The sequence below is a fragment of the Hemiscyllium ocellatum genome, chromosome 9, assembly GCF_020745735.1.
Source record: "Hemiscyllium ocellatum isolate sHemOce1 chromosome 9, sHemOce1.pat.X.cur, whole genome shotgun sequence".
Lineage (NCBI taxonomy): Eukaryota > Metazoa > Chordata > Chondrichthyes > Orectolobiformes > Hemiscylliidae > Hemiscyllium > Hemiscyllium ocellatum.
The window spans coordinates 55,747,099-55,764,839 of record NC_083409.1 but is presented as its reverse complement, the minus strand read 5'-3'; the positions used below and the strand labels follow the sequence as shown (position 1 = coordinate 55,764,839).

The window sequence follows — 17,741 nt, the reverse complement described above, 5'->3', positions numbered from 1 at the left end:
CGAAATCGTACATATATTACTGCAGCTGAAGTGAAGCATCTTGACTTGTGCCTCGTGCCACATACTCATGAGTCATCAATTACAATCATTTTATGGACAAATTATGAAAACAAATCATGATTTATTTTGTTATCACAGCATCCATATGCTTAGAAATATATTACTTACTGCAATGTTTAAAAAGGACTCCAATGAAACCCTGTTCACCCGTTTCAAAAATACAGATGAAAATATTATTTCAGGAAGGCTTCTCTTGTTAGTTTTGGTCAAACTCTGTAAGTGGTTTGCTTTCTTCAACAAGAAGTTTGTGACTTCAAGGTGCGGCTTAAGGTAACTTAGACATAAACCTCAATACAGATGTTGAGGAAAGTGTGAAGAGGTGAACATCTGCAGCCATAATTTCTGATATGATGAGTCCTAGACTAGTTGATGGGAAGTGAAGGTTACACACTACTTCTACATCAAGATGATGCAAATAGACATCCAAAAGGCTTGAAAATAATGGATTGAAAATGGTACATTAAGTTAAGTATTTACATTAACATTTCATCAAGTTGGAATTGAATTGTGTGTTACATGTTCATCCAAATCTATTTTCTTCATGTTGAAACCTGTGTTCTTGTGAGTTGAGCTGCAGAATACCTAAGCACCAAATAACTACAAAGGTTTGTGTGTAAATCTTTCAAAACTATTTGCACTGTAATTTCACATGTGTAACTGATCCCAGTTAAAAAGAAGAGAAAAGCTGTACAATGTTCTAATTTGTAAATTATAGAAACATGCTTAGCTGATATTGGTGGACAAGAAAAATAAGGAAGAAATTGGTTGATTATCAGAATTCAAAAGCATAAAATAAAATATTATATAAACCTGAAATTACTGAGGTAGCACTGAGCTTGGGTTTTCAGAGCACGAAAATTGCAAGACAGTAGAACGTAAGAAATAAGAATAAGAATCAGCCAAATGAACCCTCATTCAAAAAGAAAATGCTGATTGTCTGCCTCAACTCCACTTTCTTATCTAAACTCTCTTGATTCTAGTTGTTTCCAAAAATCCATTCATTCCCAGTCTGAGTCGAATATTCCAAAGATTTTCAACGAATACATGAAGAAATGTCTTCTTCTCTTGGTCCTTAATGGCTGACTTCCTGTAATATAATTGAAAGGGTCAGAAATGGGTATATTCGCTGATGATTGTACAATGTTCAGCACCATTTATGACCCCTCAGGTACTGAAGTAATCTGTGTTCAAATCAAACAAGATCTGAACAATATCCAGGCTTACTTAGGCTGACAAGTGGCAAGTAAAATTGCACCACACAAATGCCAGGCAATGACCATCTCCAATAAAAGAAAATCTACTCACCACCCTGGGCATTCAATGGTACCACCATCACTGAATTCCCCACTATCAGCATCCCTATGGTTACCATAGACCAGAAACTCAACTGGACTCCCCACATAAACACAATAGTTACAAGAGGAGGTCAACAGCTAGGAGTACTCTGGCAAGTAACTCACTTCTTGATTTTCCAAAGCCTGGCCATCATCGACAAGGTACAAATCAGGAGTGAAATGAGATACTCTCCATTTACCTAAATGGGTGCGGCTCCAACAATACTTAAGAAGCTTGACACCATCCAGGTCAAAGCAGTCTGCTTGATTGGCACCACATCCACAAGTATCCACTACCTTCACCACTAATGCTCTGTAGCAGCATTGTGCACCATCTACAGGATGCACTGCAGAAATTCACCAGAAATCCTTCAATAGCATCTTCCAAATCCATGACCATTTCTACCTAGAAGGACATGAGCAGCCGATACATGGGAACAACACCACCTGCAAATTCTCTTCCAAGCCACTCACCATCCTGACTTGGAAATATGTCCTTCACTGTCAAAATTCTAGAGTTTGCTCCCTAATGGCATTGTGGGTCTACCTTCAGCACATGACTGTGGTGGTTCAAGAAGGCAGCCTACCACCATATTCTCAAGGGCAACTGGGAGCAGGCAATAAATGCTGGCCAGCCAGCAACATTCACTCCACAAATGAAGTTTTAAAAAAATGTCTGTTATCCTTTGTTGTCTACTGTCCAGCCAGGGAAACAGCTTTTCATGATCTAGTTCATGAAGTCCTCCTAAGAATTTCACAATTCACTAAGATTTCACTTGCCTAAAAACCTCAAAATTTAGGTTCATTCCATTCAATTACTGTCAATAGACTTACCCTGTCTTGCCCAAAATCAATCTACTGAATCTTTTTGTACTATCTCTGAGAGAATTACATACTTAGGTAAGGAGACTGTCAGTATATATAGTACACCAGGTGTGGTTTCGTCAACGTTGTATATAATTGAAACAAATTGTTTTTAGCCTTGAATTCTAACCTTGTTGGAATGGAGGCTGACATATGCCTTTCTATTTGTTTTCTGTGTTTGCATATTAACTTCCCATGGATAGTCTCTAAATTCCACGTATCCCACAATTTTTGTTAGTCTCTCACCTTCTTTAAAAAAAATCAGTCCTGCTTTTCTATTCTTTCTACCAATGTGGATAACTTCACATTTCCTCACATCATATAGCATCTGCCACATTATTGTCCTATCACTTACCCTGTTTGTATCCTTACATAGCTTCTTTGTGCCTCCTCACATCTTAATTTCCTGCCTAAGTTTGTATAATTAATAAACTTGAATACATTATGCTGAGTCCCTTCATCTATGCTATTGATTTAATTAGAAATAGTTGAGGCCCAAACATTTATCCTTTTGACAACGCACTAGTTACATCTTCTCAATCTGAAACTGTTGGGTCTATTCTTACTCTTTGTTTTCTGTCTGCTAACTAATTCTCAATCCAGACTAATATATTATCCCCAGTACCCTTATTCTGAATCTTGTGCAGAACCTCTTACGTGGCACCTTATTGAATGTCTTTTGGAAATCCACGTGTACAACATCCACAGGTTCTCTTTATCCTGTCCTGCTAGTTAACTCCTCAGAAAATTGTAGTACATACGTCACACATAATTTAATTTTCATAAAACCATACTGACTCTATGTAATCATTTTATGGTTTTCTAAGTGAAGAGAAGAAAAGAATGAGAAAGGTAAAGCACTTTGCAGTTCTGACATTCTGCATAAAAATACCTCACTTATGTGAAAGAAAAAAGAACATTAGAACATCATTCATCATAATAGTTTTGATTAAAATAGCAATAGGAATATGTGACAGAGAGTATATCAAAGAAGAAATGTTTGTCAATATATAAGTCCATGTAATATTTGAAAACTCACTACTGGATGCACTTGAACAATCAGGAAGAATAAAGTTAACTGACTTGGATATGTAGGTAATCAACTCAACACAGATTATGTAGACAAGAAATGCAATATTTTGTTTTATGTGCACTTTAATAGAATAATTTGAACAAGAATTACTGTATGTTGATGTTCCAATCCATTTTAAGACAAATAATATCAGTAGCAAAGTAAACATCAGAATATAATATATTAGTCAAATTCTTGTTCTGCTCTCAAATCAGTTTTAGACATAAATAATGTGATAACCCCTATTATGGATGTGAAATTACAGTCATAGTTCTTGGAATATAATTTGGCAGAAGGTATTTTATGCTTCCAACTCCTCTGCATTAGCTTTAATAAATTCATTTTGCCATATCTGACTTCACCAATCTATTACCAACATTCATTCCACTCCATAGGCGATGGACCGAAGTAATCGCATGTCATCGCATACCGAGAGCACAAGTTTCTTACAAACGTTAACAGGACGATTACCAACTAAGAAGGTAGTGCACAGTACTATTGTGTGAGGCAAGTGAGGAAGGTGGGATAAGTCTACACCAGGAAGTCTTGAATGTTATCTCTAATTCTGCCTAATCAGACTCAGGAGATTACAGTCCTGATCAAGTTGAGTTTTGCTGAGGAACTTTAGCAGCATTTGTAGTCTGCAGTGTCCTAATTCAGTTTATGTATTACATTGTGTAAAATTGCACTGCTAGGTTGTCACAAATCATCAGAACGCAGTCAGTGGGCTGACTCACATCACAGATAAATGTATCTAACTTTAAACAAAATTTTCTTTAATCAAACATCAGAATGGTGATTACTCTTTGCCTGTGCAGTTTATCACATGGGACATATTCTCAACACATTGGTGGTTAATTATCATCCATGTCTAAAATTTGCACTGGGTATATTTAACAACTGCAGCAGTGGCTGATACTTTAATTCTCTAATGATATTGAAGTTTTGTAAAGGAATCATTCAAAATCATTCAGCAATGGAGACAATTCATGCATTTCACAGTCTTTTGATAGTTCTTCCCTTAGAAATGCTAAGAGGTTAAAATTGAATCTACCTTTATTCAGTGAATAAATGCACCCAAGTAATGCACTATGTCACATCAATTCAGAAGGTAAAAAGGGTAATGGCCTAATTTCTGCTCCTATGTCTTATGGTCTTTCAGAGGGTGAGAATTGGGAGCAGGAGTAGGCCATTTGGTTTTTCGAGCCTGCACCGGCATTGAACAGATCATAACTGGATATGAATCTACCTTGAAGGGCTTTTGCCCGAAACGTCGATTTTCCTGCTACTCGATACTGCCTGAACTGCAGTGCTTTTCCAGCACCACTCTATTCCAGACATCAGTTCAGAAGGTCTTAGCTTCATCTTTGGGCTCCATTAAATTATTTATTCACTGTCAAAACAACATTAGGAATGTTGTGTAAAACTCAGATTCCTGTAGATGCTGGAAATCTGAAGCAAAGGCAGAGTGCTGAAGAAACACAGCAGATCTGATGGCATCTAAAGAGAGAAGATAGAGTTAATGTTTTGAGTACAGTGACCCTTTGTTGCTAGTACAGTATATAGCAGGAAAGTCATTTTGGAATAGTAAAATAGTAAAAGCTGCTAGAGATCTAGAAAATCAGATTTTCAGATGAAGAATAAATCTTTTTGATTTCAATTGTGGATCCTTCTTATAGATCTGCTATTTGGTAAACTTCTTCATGTCAAGTGGAGGCCCTCATTTTCATCATCCCAGGTGTCTAGCATGCAAATCTAATGGAATGAAACCCAGTGCCAATTAGGATTGAAACTACTTGTCTTCCCTTTATCTCCCTCAGAGATAAAAGCATTCTATTTCATGAGATGTGTTGCTGCTAAAGAGAAGCTGTACTTTCATACTCATTGTTTTACAAACAGATTTGGTTATTGTTTAAAAATAGACAGTTAATTAAATTCAGCTGGGACTGAAAAAAAACCCCTAAGATTGAAAATACTTAATTTACCATCTAGTTATGTTGGTAGAGGTCAGGCAGAATGACTATGTCCTTATTCTGGAATTTATATTGTAAGAGCTTATAATTCTTACTGTGTTGTGACTCAGCTATTACACGAGGAACTGGCGCTGCAATGGGTTGTGAGCAGTGGGAGTGTGCGTGAATCTGCTTTACATCAGGCCTGGTTCTTCTTTGAATTAATGGTGAGTAGAATAGCATTAAGCAACATCTTTGTGAACTCTACAATTTAAAATTTAAATCCTGCTAATGATTCCTAAAGATTTTATCATTAGCTGGTAACGAAATTTGTGGGAAAGGCTTGATCTTTGTTATGATGATTTAATTTCTGAGCACACTGATGATTTTAGCTCCAGCCCGATAAAAGAATATTCTAAATCACAAACCACTCTTGTACCTACCAAAGGTGGAACTGATTCCACAATATAAACCTGATCTCAATTTGCTGGATGAACCTTGTTCATGCTATGGATTTGAGGTTCTATTAAAATTCAGTTCCACAACCATCCTAGCAGAGTGCCTTCCTGGTTGATGGAGAGGTCACTTTCAGCCCTCCGTTATGAAAATAGTTTTATTTTACTTGTATAATAATTTAAGAGCTCAGGCACCAGGACCATTTGACTTTGTCTCCTAAAGCATACATCTACCCATTTTATATTAGGCAGCGTTGCCTCTGAAAGTAATGCTGTTATATGGATAGAGGCTTCTTTGAAATTGTGTGAGGTTAGCTCATGTGACAGCCATTTCTCATTTAACTCAATTTACCTTTGGGGAGGCATTTATTGGCTCTATCTGTCTTAATTAATGAACTTGGAAAAACTTTGAATGAATATTATGGGTGGCACGATGGCACAGTGGTTAGCACTGCTGCCTCACAGCGCCAGAGACCCGGGTTCAATTCCTGCCTCAGGCGACTCTCTGTGTGGAGTTTGCACATTCTCCCTGTGTCTGCATGGGTTTCCTCCAGGTGCTCCTGTTTCCTCCCACAATCCAAGTTAAATTGCCCGTAGTGTTAGGTGAAGGGGTAAATGTAGGGTTGCGCTTTGGCGGGTCGGTGTGGACTTGTTGGGCCGAAGGGCCTGTTTCCACACTGTAAGTAATCTAATCTAATTATAATTCTAGCAATTAAGAATCTGAATTTTGAGTTTAGATTCCTAGACATTCAGTTATAACACTGGCATCTACTTGACAATGTGCCTGGTTATGTCCTGTACACAAAAAGAAGGACAAATCAACCTGGTGAATTACTGCCCTATCAGACTACTTTTGACTTTCAGCGAAGTGATGTAAGATATCACCTACAGTGCTACCAAGTGACACATATGCAACAATAAACTGCCCACTGATGCTCAGTTTGGATCAGTCACTCAACTCCTGATCTTATTACAATCTTGGACTAAATATGGATAAAAGAGCTGAATTCAAAAGGGGAAGTGAGCTGACTCCCTTTAATATAAGGCAAGGTTTGGCTGAGAATGGCATGTAGGAAAAACTGGAGTGATAGAAATCTTGCTGATTATTCATTATTTTTGGTTTTACTCTTTTAGTGATTTTGGTTTGGGACTAAAGATGACTTTTGGACTTTATGAAACATTTTATGGTAAAAGAAGAATAACAGACCAAATAAACTTTTTGATGTTTATGAGACCAGGCCAAAAGGCTAATTGCAAGCTGAGTCATGCCCAAAAATGATCCAATAGATGCAGTGACCCTAGGAAGAACGATGTATTTAGACAAATAGTAAAAGTTGACTACTCATAAGGTCATACCTAGGAACTGGTTCCAGCAAGTCTGGAAAAGATACAATGTTCAATCAGATGGCAGTCATTGAATAGTAATTGAGATCTTAGGAAGAGACAATCAACCTGTCAGAGTAGAATCAATGTTTGAGTTGTTTTTGAGCTGTATTTTCTGGGGGAGATGACCTTGGCTTCTGACAACGTAACAAGTTTTCAAAGTTCTCTGCCCAATCCCCCACACCAGCTTCCAGAGCCTGAGAGTATAAAGCTGAGTTAGAAGTGTTACTACCTATACCTGAGTGAACTGAAAAGGTGACCCTGATCAACGTTTCAGAAAAGTAACCAAGGAGTCCACATTAATACCTATGAAACAATGCCCCATTAAACCCATTTAAATAATATGATCAGTTTTGTTACTTTCTTCTATTTATCCCTTAACTATGTTTGTTTGCCTGTCTGTCTTTTTGTGAGAATGGAGGCTGAAAACAAATGTTTGGGGTTTAAAGAATAGGCATCAGTCAGTTTAACTCATTGTTTAATTTTTTTTCTCTACTGTAGTTATGGTGTATTTAATAAAAAGTTAAGTCTTATTTGAGATACAAAACCCATGTCTGGTATTAATTATTCACTAAGTCTTGGATTGGTTATTGAAAAACCTGGTTAGGAACCATTGGAGTAACTAATGGGGTTTTCGCTAGTTTAATTTTACTATGTTGTAAATACAGAGGTAGAAGTCTGATTTGGTTCAGCTGCCTGTCTCTATTTGTAAGAGGGGTCAATAGATATTAAAGGTAAAGCATTTTCCTGGTTGTAGTTATATCCAGCACTAAAGAGAGTGATTGTGATTATTGGATGACAATCATCTCAGCCACAGGACATCTCTGCAGGAGTTCCTCAGTTTAGTGTTCTTGTACCTACCATCTTCAGCTGCTTCTCAATGATCTTCCTTTCTTCGTGAGGTCAGAAGTGGGGGTCTTTGCTGATGATTGCACATATTAAACATTATTTGCAACTCCTCAGATACTGAAGTGGTATTTCTATAAACGTAGGCAGCACGGTGGCACACTGCTGCCTCACAGCGCCTGAGACCCGGGTTCAATTCCCGACTCAGGCGACTGTGTGGAGTTTGCACATTCTCCTCGTGTCTGCATGGGTTTCCTCCGGGTGCTCCGGTTTCCTCCCACAGTCCAAAGATGTGCAGGGCAGGTGAATTGGCCATGCTAAAATGCCCATAGTGTTAGGTAAAGAGGTAAATGTAGGGGAATGGGTGGGTTGCGCTTCGGTGGGTCGGTGTGGACTTGTTTCCACACTGTAAGTAATGTAATCTAATCTAGAAAGATCTGGACCAACAGTCAGGCCTGGTTGACAACTAGAAGGGAAAGTAACATTAGCAGCCCACAAATGCAATGTGGAGGTGGTGGCGTAATGTTAATTAGACTGGACTAGTACTTTAGAGACGCAGGCAAATGTCATGGATTGTTTGAATTTGAAATGAGTTAATACATTTGGAATATAAAAGCTAGCCTTAGTAATGGTGCTGATAAAACTGTCATTGATTATTATAAAAACTCATCTTGTTTGCCTTTGAAATGGTTGAGAAAACCATTCAGGTCAAGGGCGACTAATGATGGGCAACTCATGCTGGTCTTGCCAGAAAAATGTCCTCATTCTATGAAAGAATAAAGAAAAAGAAAGGTGCCAGGCAATGACCATCTCTAACAAGAGTGTCCAAACATCAACTCTTGACATTCAGTGGCATTACTATCATGAATAGGCCACCTTCAACATCTTGGGGGTTACCATAGAACAGAAACTGAACTGGACAAGTCACATAATTACTGTGATTACAATGGCAGGTCAGAAGCTGGGAATTCTGCAGCACAAAGCCCACCTCCTGACCCTTCACGGCTTGTCCACCATCTACAAAGCACATGTCAGGAATGTGATAGAATAATCCCCGCTTTCCTGGATGAGTGTAGCTCCAACAACACTCAAGAAGCTTGAAACCATTCAGGACGAAGCAGCCCATTTGATTGACACCCTTCCAGTACCATTACCATGCACTTCCTCCACCACCAACGTACAGTGCCAGCAATGGATCATATGCAAGATGCACTGCAGTAATTCACCAAGGCTTCTTCAACAGTACTTTCCAAATTCATGACTTCTACCATCTAGAAGAACAAGGAAAGCAGCTTGATAGGAACAAGAAGCTCTGCAAGCCACACACTATTCTCACTTGTAATTGTATTACTGTTCCATCATTGTGGCTAGATCAAAATCATGGCACTCACTTTTTTTTAATAAATATTTTTATTAAAAGCATTTTCAAATCTTTTACAAAAGCAACTGTATATAAGAAAATACCAAAATACAAAAAGTAGATTGTTGTGGTTCTGTTCGCCGAGCTGGAAGTTTTTTCTGCAAACGTTTTGTTCCCTGGCTAGGGAACATCATCAGTGCTATTGGAGCCTCCTGTGAAGCGCTGCTTTGATGTTTCTTCCGGTATTTATAGTGGTTTGTTCTTGCCGCTTCCGGGTGTCAGTTTCAGCTGTAGTGGTTTGTATATGGGGTCCAGGTCCATGTGTCTGTTAATGGAGTTTGTGGATGAATGCCATGCCTCTAGGAATTCCCTGGCTGTTCTCTGTCTGGCTTGTCCTATGATGGTAGTGTTTTCCCAGTCAAACGACACGACCAGCTATCCCTAGTAGCCATACACTCAGACAACCAGGAACATGAATTTGACTGGGAAAACACTACCATCATAGGACAAGCCAGACAGAGAACAGCCAGGGAATTCCTAGAGGCATGGCATTCATCCACAAACTCCATTAACAGACACATGGACCTGGACCCCATATACAAACCACTACAGCTGAAACTGACACCCGGAAGCGGCAAGAACAAACCACTATAAATACCGGAAGAAACATCAAAGCAGCACTTCACAGGAGGCTCCAATAGCACTGATGATGTTCCCTAGCCAGGGAACGCAACGTTTGCAGCAAAAACTTCCAGCTCGGCGAACAGAACCACAACAACGGACACCCGAGCTACAAATCTTCAACCAGACCAAAAAGTAGAGGTAGTACAACAGTGTCATATCACAATACTATTAATAATAAACTGTCTACTATTCTACCAGAACAAACATATCTACTTAACTTAAACTAAACTACAATCAAATTGAATAAAAGTTAAATTAAGCTGAATTCAAATTAACTTAAATTATATCACATTACTTTATTCTATTTCACTCACCACACCTCCATCGAAGCTACTATCCGCAGGGCACCAGTCATTGTACCTGTATTTTTTCCTGCTTTCCCCTCCCACGGCCCCACAAGCTGCCCAAACTGATTCCCACGGCTATATAAGGCCCTGATTACTATTACTGTTAAGTCTGTGTCTATATAATTTAGAAAGGGCCGCCACATCTTATTAAGCTGTTCCGTTTTATGATGCACCATATTTGTAAGGTCGCCTTGGGGGAGATGCTCCATGACACCCCCTCCTTTTACAGTATAGTCGGTTCTGATATTATGCGATAGTCCTGTTCTCATGTAATCTTGCTTTATAAGAAAATCGCGCAGTAGCCACGTAATTTAAACTAATGGAGCCGATATCGCATTATAGCCGATACAACTGATGAAAGTTAGCATTCTTCAAGTAACGGTCTAAATTCTTCAATCACGTTCAAGCCAATTCGTGTTGAAAAAACATGTACCGATACCACATTGAGTGCAGTGGTTCAAGAAGGCCGCTCAACACCACCTTCTGCAGGTCATTTGTGGATGGATGCAATAAATGCTGGTGTAGCCAACAATTGGATATGTTTTTGAAGAGAGCTAGTTAGCTAGTGGGGAGTTAGGGTGATGAGTTGGTGGTTGTAGGTGGGTCAGTGGGTTGAAGCTATAAGAATAGAAGGATAGGCCTTATGGTTCAGATAGCAATTTCCAGAGATTATTGCGTTGATTCTGTCTCCATACTTGAACCAAAATATTTTGCATGTTCTTATTAATATTTACATCTAGAGCTAATGTTTGTGTAATATGTTATTGATTGAATAGGTGAAAAGCATGGTGCACCATTTATATTTTTCTGACAAACTTGACACCTCAAGAAAAGCCCGATTTCCAGAAAGATTCATGGATGACATTGCTGCATTGGTTAGCATGATTGCAGGGGATATAGTGACAAGATTTCAAAAGGTAACAGCTGAATTTAGTCTTATTTCAGATTTTACACAAATGAGCATGTGAACCTGTTAGCCAGATAGAACCACATTTGACCCCGGTTCATGCTATGTTTAATGTTTTATGTCAGGGAGTAGTTCATGTGGAAATGGGAGCCAAGAGTGGACTTTCTAGCCGTTTGAACCCACCTCACCATTCTGCACAATTATGGCTGCTCTTCTATCCAAAAATCAACCAGTCATCATCATGAGTACAGGAATAGTAGCAGGCAGGGTACTTCTGGGTTAATGAGCAAAATGATCAGCCAGAATTTCTTCTCCTGTTTGTTATCCAGTGGGTCCAGTGAAGGTTTACCACAATGTAGGTTTACTAATCGTAGTGCTAGACATGGTTTTTCTTCGTATTGTCTGGGCAAAAGCATGAAGAATGACTTTATTGGACAAGGTACAGGATTTTGGCTGGCAAACATGAACCCATTCAAATATAAGTAAATGCCTTTATAGATGATTAGGAGAAAAGTAAGAAAAGGGTGCTAAAAGTTAACCTAGCCAGCAGACCTATCATTTGCATTGAGCTAAATTTACCCTAGTGAATTTTGGACTTAGTCTATCCCAGTGGAAAATTTTCTGTGTGTTTTTATGATATGCCCTGTTCCCTGAATTCAGAGTTACAAAAGGATGCTCATGGTGTAAATGATTTATTCTTTATTTTTAGGATATAGAACTGATTGAGCGACTTAATGTCAGTCTTGCGTTTTTTCTCAATGACCTGTTTTCAGTAATGGATCGTGGCTTTGTCTTTACCCTAACCAAAACATACTGGAAGCAGGTAATGAACACATACCCACTTAACTTTTCAGGATGTAAAAATCTTTAAACAGATTGTGACATTTTAAAAATATGTGATTTACAGTTTGTCATTACCATCTAATAGCTAGAGAGTTAAAGAACTGCAGATGTTTCAATTGCTATCTAATGTAATGCTGAACCACAGATACCAGGAAGATCGTCCGATCTATTCCATGGTCAGCTAGCTGGTAGCAAACTGGACAACGTCATACTAGTGCTGCATCAGATGATGAGAGCTTGGTCCAGTTCCTAGATGCATTGAAATGGAAAAATATAACCCCTCACACCCACTAACCTCCATTACCCCAGTCAGCAGAAAAAATTTGAAGTGTCACGCGTAATGAAAATCAATTCTACAGGAAACAGATAAGTTGGTTTGAAATTGTTTGAGTTATCTTTACTGTAAGCAATTTTTTAAAATAGTAAAATTGGTAATAACATTTATAGTATGATAATAAAAGAAAGAATTTGCAATTATAGCAATTTTCTCTTGCATAGTATGCCAAAAAAATCACATCTTATTTTATATGCAACATTACTTTTTGAAATAAACATAAAGAACTGCACATGTTGGAAATCTGACACAAAACTACAGTGCAGGAGAAACACAGCAGGTTGGGCAACATCTCTTGAGAGTCCTTTGCACTTGAAACATTTTTCTCTGAACATATACTGCTGGACATGCTGTGTTTCTCCATTACTTGCTGAAATATCGTTACTGTCAACAAATATGGCAGTACCGCTGAAAATTTGAGCATAACTCCGTCCGCCAAATAGAAAGACTCACTTTAATCATTATTGCTGTCGTAAACAATTTATTTATTTTGATTGGCCTACAGATCTGTGCACTTTAGTTTTATTTAGTTATTTTTACAGTGATTTCATTATTTAAAAGTTCTGCCTACTATTTGTCTAGGTTTCTTCAAAGCTTTATGCATTACAGACTCCAAGTATGCTTGTGTCATTGAGATTGGACTTCCTGCGAATCGTCTGCAGTCACGAGCATTATGTGACACTGAACTTACCATGCAGTCTTCTTACACCTCCATCCTCTCCATCTCCCTCTGTATCTTCTGCAACAAGCCAGGTACACTTTGTCACTGCCATGTGATGTTGAAGTTTTTTCTTCAGAAAGCCGTTGAAAAGCTACTAGACAGAAGATTATTGGATAAGGTTAAGTAAGGTGAATTGTACACTGTTTAGAAGAGGGGATACAAAATTGGAGGTACCTGTAATTTCTTCGAATGTTTGGAAGTGTCTTATGGTATTCTCTGTAAGACCATTTCTGTTCAATGTGCCCAGCAATAATTTAGATATAAGGCAAGAGTGAATTGGATCCAAATTTGCAGATGCTACAAAAAAAAGAGGAATAGTAAATAATTTTGAGGTCCAAAGGATGCTGCAAAGAGAGAAAGACAAGATAGCAGAATGGACAAAAGATTGTACTTGAAATTCAAAGTCGGTAAATGTGAGACAGTAAATTTTGTAACTTTAACTAAAAATAGTAATTGTACCTGGAAAAACAAGTAATGTAGAAGAGCAGAGGGGTTTGATTTACATGTTAGCAAGTGTGCCTCAAGTGAATAGGACCATGAAAAGTTGATGAAATGGTGGGGTTTATGGCACAGGTTTTTAAAAAAATATCAGGATGTTATGAAATGTTGGGAAGACATTTCCTTTTACATTTCCTTTATCACAACAAATTGCAACCACCAGTTATTGATTCCAAACTCTTCAAAGCCTTGGTGTCACTTGAATCTGGAGATGACTTTCCAAACTTTTATCGGCACCATCACTGACACCGTCTATTTTCACCTTAATAACATCACTTAATTCCACCTTCACCTCAGCTGCTGAAGGCCTCATTCATATCTTTGTTAGCTCAAGACTTCACTCTGCTAATGCACATTTGGGTGAAAGTGAGGACTGCAGATGCTGGAGATCAGATCAATATTAGAGTGGTGCTCCACACCATAAGAAAGGTGTAGATATGTAAAGCACAACACAAAGACGTCTTTTTTCTTCTGCAACTGTACAGGGCCCTGGTGAGACCACACCTGGAGTACTGTGTGCAGTTCTGGTCTCCAAATTTGAGGAAAGACATTCTGGCTATTGAGGGAGTGCAGCGGAGGTTCATGAGGTCAATTCCTGGAATGGCGGGATTACCTTACACTGAAAGACTGGAGCGACTGGGCTTGTATACCCTTGCGTTTAAAAGACTGAGAGGGGATCTGATTGAGACATATAAGATTATTAAAGGATTGGACACTCTGGAGGCAGGAAACATGTTTCCGTTGATGGTTGAGTGCCGAATCAGAGGACAAAGCTTAAAAATACGGGATAGACCATTTAGGACTGAGATGAGGAGTGGTGGTGGCTGTGTGGAATGCTCTGCCCCAGAGGGCAGTGGAGGCCTAGTCTCTGGATTCATTTAAGAAAGAGTTGGATAGAGCTCTCAAGGATAGTGGAATCAAGGGTTATGGAGATAAGGCAGGAACAGGATACTGATTAAGGATGATCAGCCATGATCATATTGAATGGTGGTGCAGGCTCGGAGGGCAGAATGGCCTACTCCTGCACCTATTGTCCATTGTCTAAGATGCTGTCTGTCTAAGAAAAATACAAGGAAAATCTGTCAAAAATGGTTCTTCTTGGAATAGAGTGTAATATTGAAACAATTTAATAGGGATCCTTGAAATATTGAAAGGATGGGAAAATTTAAAGAAAGAACAGGAAAATTTACATTACAAGTGGAGTTCTGAGACTGTGGAATACACCATCAGGTTAGAGATTGCAGCAATCACCAAGACAATGTTTAAGACTAGTCCAAAAACTGATCTAAGAAAAGACCAAAAAAGGGATTTGGGGAAAAGGCTGACATATGACAGTGGAATTGTTTGAAGAATAAGTTTGATTTAGTTAAATTGAATTGTCTGTTTTGATGTTGTTATTAATTCCAATTTGTTTGAATTTTCCAGAGTTCTGGGTTTTCCACAATTGTTCAAGACCAGAAGATTGCTAATATGTTTGAATTGTCAGTTCCATTCCGTCAGCAACATTACCTAGCGGGACTTGTACTTACTGAGTTAGCACTTATTCTAGACCCAGAGGCAGAGGGGTAAGTTGTAAAAGATGCATGTTTGTAGGATGTTGTCTTTGGGTCTTTATTACTTATGTCAAAAAAAACCCCCCTCTTTGCGCTGGTGGGAGGGAATTAAAGCTTGTTTCGCATTAATCCTGATGAAAGAACATCGTAACAGTATGGATTAAGGATTGGCTAACAGATAGAAAACACATAATAGGAATAACAGTTTTTTCTGCATTTGGCAGGTAGTGCATAGTGCAGTACTATAAAATCAGTGTTTGGCCTGCAGCTATTTAGAATCATATATCAGTGACTTAAATGAAAGGATCGAGATTAATGTATCTAAATTTGGTACACAGTTAAATGGGAAAAGAGACTGGAAGAAAGACATAAGAAACTACAGAAAGGATTTGGATAGATTAAGTGAGTAGACGAGAAAGTGGCAAATGCAATAAAATATAAAATAACATGAAATAATCAATCTTGGAAAAATTGAAAATATTTTCTATATTGTGATCAACTGGAGAATGTTGGTGTTCAGAGGAATCTAGATGCTTGGGCATACACACATCACATATGTTAAAATACAAGTACAGTAAGTATTTAGGAAGAAAACTGCCCAAAAGCCTTTAATACAAAATAATTAAAGAACAAGAGTGAAAATATCTTAGTACATTTGTATAGAGCCTTAGTGAAACCACAACTGGGGTTCTTTGTGAAGTGTTAGACTTACCTAAGGAAGAATATGCTGACCTTAGAGGAAGTGTAGCGAATGTTAGCTCGATCAGTTCCTAGGTTGAAAGTGTTATCCTTTGAGAATAAGTTGAAAAGACTAGATCTATCTTCACAGAATTATAGAAAGTTTATGTCATAGCAATAGGCCACTTGGCCCATTGTGTTTGCACTGGCCAAAAACGAAACACCCAGCCTATTCACACTTGCTAGCACTTGGTATGATGCAGTGTTATGGCACTTGAGATGCATATCTAGACACCTTTTAAATGAGGTGAGGGTTGCTGCTTCTACTACTCTTTTAGGCAGTGAGTTACAGACCCTTACCACCTGCATGATGAACTATCTTTGCTTCATCTCCCCTGAACTCTTCCCACCAATCACTTTAAACGTCTGCCCCTAGGCACTCATCATCTTCCTAAAGTAAAAAGGCCCTTCTCATCCAATCTATCCAGGCCCTTCGGAATTTTGAACATCTCAGTCAAGTATTCAAGAAGAACAAACCCAGCCTGTCTATTCTTTCCTCTTTGCTGCATTTTTCCAGTCCTGGCAACATTCTTGAAAATGCCCTCTGCACCCTCTTTGATGCAGTTATATCCTGATGAAGTGTTCATTACTGCACATAGTACTCATGTTGTGGCCTGACTATTAGGTAATACAGTCCCAGCATAACAGTGCTGTGACATTCTGTATCTCAGCTAATAAGCGAAAGGATTCCATATGCCTTCTTAACCATCTAATTGGTCTATCCTTCTCCCTTCAAGAATCTCTGGATATTCACTCCAGCGTCCCCCATTTCTTTGCAGCATTCTTCCAAGAATTGTTGATTCTTTTTCTTTATTTGGCCTTCCCAAGTGCATTGTCTTATACATTTCTAGGTTGAATTCCATTTGCCACTTTATTGCCTAACTGACCATTCCCCATTGATATTTTCTCGCAGTTTTCAGCTATTCTTCTCATTTTTAAACACATGGCCAATGTTTTGTATTGTCTGAAAACTTTCTTGATCGTGCCCCCTACATTTTCATCCAAATTGTTAACATATACAGCGAAAAGCAGGAGTCCTAGTCCTGATCTCTGCAGAACTTCACTGGAAATGGGCTTGCAATTGCAAAGCTATCAATCAGTGATTGCCCTTTGTTTCTTGAACTGAACCAATTTTGTGTCCAGCTTGGTATATACCCCTGGTCCCCATGGATATTAATTATTTTTAACCAGTCTGCCATGTGGGACCTTGTCAAGAGGCTTGCAATGATCCATGTAGACCACACAAACTGCATTATCCTCATCCATCCTTCTTGTTACTTCCTTAAAAAATTCTATGATGTTTGTAAGACAAAATCTTCCCTTTACGACTTCGTGCTGAGTGTCCTTGACTAATCTGTGCCTTTCTAAGTGACAGTTTTTCCCATCTCTCAGAATTGATTTTAAAAAATTACCCACTACTGAGCTTAGACTGATTGGCGTACAATTAAATATGAAGGGCTTTTGCCCAAAACGTTGGTTTTCCTGCTCCTCAGATGCTGCCTGACCTGCTGTGCTTTTCCAGCACCACTCTGATCTAAACTCTGCTTTCCAGCATCTGCAGTCCTCATTTTTGCCTACAATTATTTGGCCTATCCCTCACTCCCTGTTTATAGAGAGCCAGAACATTAACAGTCTGGGCTGCATCCTTCTCTATTTAATGAGGATTGGAAATCGTGATAAGACCTTCTTCTGTTATCTCTCTTGGTTCTTTTAACAGTCTGAGATACATTTCATCAGCCCTGGCTTTCTATTCACTTCATTGCATGCTAATCCCATTCATACTTCTCTCC

The 17,741-nt window shown here is 38.6% G+C and overlaps 1 protein-coding gene across 10 annotated transcripts in view; it reads left to right on the top strand.

Annotated features, from left to right (window-relative positions):
- The window catches only part of dock7 (dedicator of cytokinesis 7), a 166,290-nt gene that overhangs the window by 77,879 nt on the left and 70,670 nt on the right, over window positions 1-17,741 (top strand). For 8 of the 10 annotated variants that reach the window (XM_060830360.1, XM_060830359.1, XM_060830358.1 and 5 more), the window contains 6 exons: window positions 3,726-3,812; window positions 5,414-5,509; window positions 11,134-11,274; window positions 11,974-12,087; window positions 13,024-13,194; window positions 15,086-15,225. In XM_060830360.1, coding sequence (XP_060686343.1) covers window positions 3,726-3,812; window positions 5,414-5,509; window positions 11,134-11,274; window positions 11,974-12,087; window positions 13,024-13,194; window positions 15,086-15,225 — 749 coding nt within the window. Of the gene's footprint in view, window positions 1-3,725; window positions 3,813-5,413; window positions 5,510-11,133; window positions 11,275-11,973; window positions 12,088-12,252; window positions 12,402-13,023; window positions 13,195-15,085; window positions 15,226-17,741 lie in introns of those variants that run through there. The other 2 variants (XM_060830357.1, XM_060830362.1) reach the window with 2 other exon arrangements.